Genomic DNA, 6,342 nt, shown 5'->3' with positions numbered 1-6,342 from the left:
TTATGATGCCAACTTTGTAGTATCTGCTGGAGAGTACAATATATACAAATAAAGCATAGAAACTCACATCTGTTCCATTTGTAAGCAAAGGAATGTGGTTGTGAGAGACCTCCTTATCATACTTTGGCGCGCCAACACCTTCTCGGCCATAATTCATATGCCAGCTCAACATGCGCTCTGAAATCTTCTGCTTGTCACCATGATTTTCAGAGTAATGGAGATCATCAGCAACACTATCCTCGTCTCCATCACCATGAATTGCAGGACTTCCTGTTTACAAGTATAAAATTCTTCTCAGAAAACCAGATTTTGAGTGCAACACTACAGAAAACTCTATGTTAAGTATGTAACTGAATAATATCTATGATTGAAAGATGGAAGAGAGGCACACAAAGGTAGCCAACAACTCCCCCCACCCCAGTGTAAAAAAGTAAAGGGTAAAAATAAATAAATAAACAAGAAATGAAGAGCTATGATTGTTAAAAGTTAGAATCCCAACCCCACCCCACCCCCCACCTCAATAAAAAGAAAGGGAAAAGCGGTAAGTAGTTTTGTCTATTTGGGCATTACATATGGGATCCATTATCAAAGTTCCGTCCTATCTGATCTGGTTCTCACTTTTGAGGCAAATCCTCTTTCACATGAACCACATCTCTGTAAGGGGTCTTCTAGCTGTTATAATTGGTTGCCATCTCATTGTGCTCAATGAAATGCAATGTTATGGGCTAATATTAGCACAAAATCCTGAAGACTTACTTTTAATAACCTTGGAAATTTTCCTCCTAATTCTCCAACTCAAGATTACCGTCCACAATCAATAGTCTAAATTACAATTATCTCATGCTAGCACTAGACTAAGAGCATGATAATAGTTCCTCCAGATAGTGTGCTTTATGTTGAAAGAGAGTAGAAAGAGTCAAATTATTAAGCACTTTTATTGGCATTGAGTATACCTTTATGTCTCTTATATCTGGTTTTGCACTGAGGGCAAGACTGATTTCCATCCTTTCTCTCATATTCATAGCAGGGCCTGCAAACTGGAAATGCACAGACATCGCAAGCAACAAATGGCTCACCATCAACAGTCAAGCCCACATTATCACCACAGATCTGACAGACCTGACTTCCCATGTTCTTCAAGGTCTTCCCCTAATACAATAATTTAGTTAAAAGACATTTAATACTCCCAATTCCGGAATCAATCAGAACCACTTCATTACCAGATTTCATGTTGAACCCAACAGAAATCAAACTTGAAGCAAAAATAAAAGCTAAAAGACCAGTGTCCATCAACAAATAAAATTAAGCAATTCAATAAAGAGTCAGAAACCGGATTAAATCATTAAAAACTCAAACTTCAAAAGTATATCAAGCATCAAAACACAAAGATTCCACATTCATCCATAATGAATTGACCAGCACTCTTCTACTAACCTTGGTTTCTCCTTCAGATTCCATTGTTGCTTAACTGCCCGGGTGCAATGGATTCACAATCAGCCACGAAGGAGCCTCACTCAGATTTTGACATCCCCAAGGCCGCTAAAACAGAAAGACCTGCATATAATGATTCCACGTCACTCTTTCATCGGAGAAGCAAAAGAAGGTCACTAAACTTCCCTCAGTTCTCAGATCAGATCTACTAATCACATCAAAGGAAAACAGAGGAAGATATACATGCAAATAGAAAAAATGTAAAACTACCAATCACGCTGCCAACAGTCAACAACAACACATTTTCAGTATAAAGTATGGAATAACGCCTCAGACATTAATTTGTTTGACTCCAAAATTAAGCAAATATTAAATTATCCCAAATAAGTTGAACCAAGCAACCCAGTACTCCGCTAAAGCTCACTTCCCTAGAAAATCCCTAAAAAATGCACTAGATTCCACTGCACGAATTACAAAAACTGAACAAAATTCTATCAACACAACACCGCACGCACACTCACGTATACACACATACGTGCACGTTGCATTCCACAGTGACTTCAACCAAACTAAACGACAACAGACGACTCACCTCGCGATCCAAACGCTACTGCAATCTCCGCCAAGTGAAGTACTAAATATCCTTTGCAATCAACTAAAGTTCCGCCAACGCTCGGTCGATTCTCACAGATCCGGATACAACCGAACAGCAGACAAACAGAGAGAACCTCAAATGAAAAAAGAAGGACCACACATAGAAATGCAGAAGGGGAAATACGGAGGAGATGAGAGAAATGAAGGGCAAAGTGAGAAGAGCCACTGGCTGTCGGCCTCTCTCTTTCTCTCTCTTATTTTCTCTCTCTAGAGAGACATATAAGTGAATGTATGTATAGCTAGCTGTTAATGAGTGGGCGCTTCCTAATTACAATATTTTAGTGTGATTTGGCGTGTAAGAGGAGAAAACGACAGAGGGAGCTGCCGAGTGTGAGCTCATCGTTTGTAGAGAGAGAAAGGAGAAGAGAGAGAGGGGGGGGAGGGAGACGCTTGCTCTAATTAGCCCACCGACAGTGCGCATATGAGGGTGGTACTCCCAACGGTTCGTCATTGTAGCGCTTCAAATGCTTGTACATCTCAGACCAATTAATCCTGTCTCTTGTCGGCGACGGGAATTGTGATTATAAACTTTTTGGACCCTCTTCTCGTAAAATTTAGTGTAATTATTTATAATTTTTTTAAAATTTAAAAATTTATGTCTAATATTTTTTTTATATTTATTTTCATTCAATAAACAGATTCTCGTTAGTTAAAATTTATCAAATTTATCGATATTCACAAAAAAAGAATGAAAATCGATATTTATATTGATTTATTGCAGGTTAAATAAATTTTTGTGACTGAATCACCATTGTAACGGTAAATATACCTCCTCATATGCATTAATGTACGAAAATGTGTAAGGTTAAGTTGGTCATTAAAAAAATATTTGGCCTCTGCAATAAAATAGTAATAAATCAATTATGAGTAAATATGAATTTTTATATGATTTTTTTCATTAATATCATCAAATTCGATAAATTTTGAATAACAAATGGACTTATTTATTAAACGAAAATAAACATCAGCGGTACTAAATTTAATTTTTCAAACCACGAGTAGTTGTAATCAAACCAAATTTCAAAATAAAAGAGTGTAATAATCCCTTTCTTTAATTACGCCAAACACTCAACAGAAACCTCTCATCTGTCCCGAAGGGACCCAACTTCTCACCAAATACTCCAACCATATTTTTATCGTGTTTTTTTAAATAAATTAATTATACAATATCAAATATTTATAATTACTCTAACAACAACATCAACCAACCTAACAACTATTTGTAGGGGATGTGTCAAAAATTTATGCTTTTCTGAAAGTGTTCAGTTTCAGAATGAATAGATAAGTGATTAAGATGTTAAATTTAACAGTTTTTAAAAAAATAAAATTTGAATCTTTAAGACAGCTTGACCCCATGCCCCATGGGAAGGAACCCTCATTTGAAGTTTTTCATTTTGAATCTTTTCAAAACTTTTTCAACATAAGCATTTTGGGTCATTTCCAACATACTTCTAGATCTATTCCTATAGGTCTTGATGCCAAGAATGTATGAAGCCTCACCCAAATCTTTCATGGATCAATTGAGTGGACAATCATGTTTTAATTCATCCAACTCTTGACATCGTTCCCAATGAGCAATATGTCGTCCACTTATAGCACTAGAAACACAACAGAACTCCTACTGACTTTCTTGTATATACAAGAGTCAAAGTCGTTTTTTATGAAATCATAACCCATATGATGAATCATCAAAATGAGTATTCCAACCTTGGAAAGCCTTTTTTAGGTCATAGATGTACCTTTGAAGAGGGCAAACATTATGCTCTTCTCCAACAGTCGTAAAACCCTCCAACTGATCCATTTCTTCCTCAATGAACCCATTAAGGAAAGCCATTTTCACACCCATCTACCATATTCATTGTCACACCATGCAGCTATGGCAAGCATAATTTGAATGGACTTGGCCATGGCTACGAGTGAATAGATTTCATCAAAGTTGACCCCCTGAGTATAACATTTTGCCACAAGCTTGACTTTAAAGGTTGTTACCTCGCCTTCAGCTCCAAGCTTACGTTTATAGACCCATTTACACCTAAAGTGCTTAACACCCTTAGGTGGGTCCACCAATATCCAAACTTGGTTTGAACTCATATAATTCGTTTCAAAATTTATGGCCTCAAGCCACTTTCCCAAATCAATGTTTGATATTGTTTCTCCGTATATCTTTAAATCGCTATCTAACTCACTAGTCACACCTAGAAACCTATACCTCTCACGAGGTTGGGATACTCTATATGACCTACGGAGGATTGAATATCATCAGTGGGAGCAGTAGGTGCAGGCGATGTCGCTGTGTTCGAGTGACATGCCTCACTTCCTCAAGGAGCAACTCATCACGTTGGGTATCTATTGAAAAACATATTTTCAAGAATATTGTATTGCAAAAACTTTTTACTCAGAGGGATCATAGAAATAATATCCTGCAGTTTCTTTTGGATAACCAATGAACCTGCACAAACTAGATCTCGAATCTAATTTCTCTTCCACTAGTCTAGGGGTGGAAGACGAGTTGAGCCAACTAGTGAGTTTAGTGAGCAGACTCGATTTGTAGCTCGACTCGAGCTCAAAATACTATACTTATAAGCTCGCGATCCTTTTCTGCATTATATATATATATGTTTAATTTTTTTTATATATTTAACTTCATATTCAATGCTATATCAACTTTATATTCAAAATTAACCATATATTATAATTATTAAGTAATATCACATATTTAAAATTTGGCTAATGATAAAATATGTAATTTATATATTTAATCTCTATACAAAAATAAGCTTAATTAACAAGTTAGCATGCTCGTTATTATTAATATATATTTTCTATTGTATATTAATTTTTGATTTTTTAAATTATCTAATAGTTGAAGAAAATCAGGAATATATTTTTGTTAAAAATAACTTGGGATTGTCAATCTACCATAATAAATAAATATTCTAAAATAATTTTTATTTTAATTATAAATATAAAATTTTAAAAAGCTCGAGCTCGAGCGAAAAAGTTTTGAACTCGTCGAGCTTGAGCTTGAGCTTGAGTTTGAATTTTTAGTCAAGCTCATTTACACCCCTACACTAGTCTCTTGACATATTTAGGGCTACCCAACTCTCTCAAGTACTTGTAGAGTAAAAGTTTGCCATGCCATATTTGTTATGACATCTGAGCCACAGTTTTAGATGGCACCATGTTTAATAATTTAATTATCGTCTCAAGTGCGTACCCCTAAAAAGATAAGAAAAGTTTGGCAAAACTCATCATGGATGAGACGATATCCAACAAAGTCCAATTCCACTTTTCAGATACACCGTTCAAATGAGGCATTCTGAGCCATGTCCATTGGGAAATAATACCATTTTGCTTTAGGTAATATAAAAACTCACTACTTGAGTATTTGTCTCCTCGATCCGACCGAATGACTTTAATTTTGCGATCAGTTAGGTTTTTAAGTTCAAGTTTGAACTCTGTAAACCTTCTAAAGGCTTCAAAAACTTCACAAGGTAACATAACCATATCGTGAGTAATCATCGATAAAAGTTATGATGTAAGATAACCCACCTCTTGCCTGCGTATTTTGTGGCCCACATACGTATGAATAGGTCAAGTCCAACAGACCACTGGCAAACGTACATTATCCAATAAAAGGGCCTCTTCATCATTTTCCCTTTCAAACAAGACTCGTAGGTTGGTAGGTTGTACAAATTATTCATATACAAACTTAAGTCCACTTACCTTCTAATCCTATCTTGAGAGATGTGACCTCTGTGTGTTTTCTTGATTATTTATTTTGAGTAGTCATGAGTAATCAGACCTTTGCAGATTTAGTAGACCCAGTAGATGAGAAAATCTATCTTTTATCCAATAAAGGTAATTTTTATTAATAAAAATTTCAAAACCACAATTGTCTCTAATGAAACAGAAATGATATTTTTAATCATGGTAGATACATAATTACATTATTTTAATTCTAGGCTAACGTGATCACTACTAACTAAGTTGATTCATCCTACATCTTCAGCAGCAACGACCTTGCCATCATCAAACCTTAGCATCACCTCGTGTTTTGATTCTTTTTAGCACCTGCAAATTATTACAAATATGAGCTCCACATGCGATATCCCAAACCTAATAAGCGCAATTAGTAATCATATTATTCTCAACAACCAATCTACCTTGCTCAGAGAGGAGTTTGGGGCACTCTCTTTTCCAAAGCCCTTTCTCACGGCAATGGGCGCATACATCATTTGCCCTTGACTGTTGTTG

The 6,342-nt window shown here is 35.7% G+C and overlaps 1 protein-coding gene across 1 annotated transcript in view; it reads right to left on the bottom strand.

Annotated features, from left to right (window-relative positions):
• The window catches only part of LOC105173490 (cellulose synthase A catalytic subunit 3 [UDP-forming]), a 7,714-nt gene extending 5,304 nt beyond the window's left edge, over positions 1-2,410 (bottom strand). The window contains exons 1-4 of the mRNA XM_011095245.2: positions 2,024-2,410; positions 1,435-1,554; positions 954-1,149; positions 68-270 (exon numbers count right to left, since the gene is read on the bottom strand). Of these exons, the coding sequence (XP_011093547.2) occupies positions 68-270; positions 954-1,149; positions 1,435-1,458 (423 nt within the window). The 5' untranslated portion in view covers positions 1,459-1,554; positions 2,024-2,410. The remainder of the gene's footprint in view (positions 1-67; positions 271-953; positions 1,150-1,434; positions 1,555-2,023) is intronic.

The sequence above is a fragment of the Sesamum indicum genome, linkage group LG11 (assembly GCF_000512975.1).
Source record: "Sesamum indicum cultivar Zhongzhi No. 13 linkage group LG11, S_indicum_v1.0, whole genome shotgun sequence".
Taxonomy (NCBI): domain Eukaryota; kingdom Viridiplantae; phylum Streptophyta; class Magnoliopsida; order Lamiales; family Pedaliaceae; genus Sesamum; species Sesamum indicum.
Note: the sequence above shows the minus strand (reverse complement) of the source record. Positions and strands in the feature narration are given on the sequence as shown.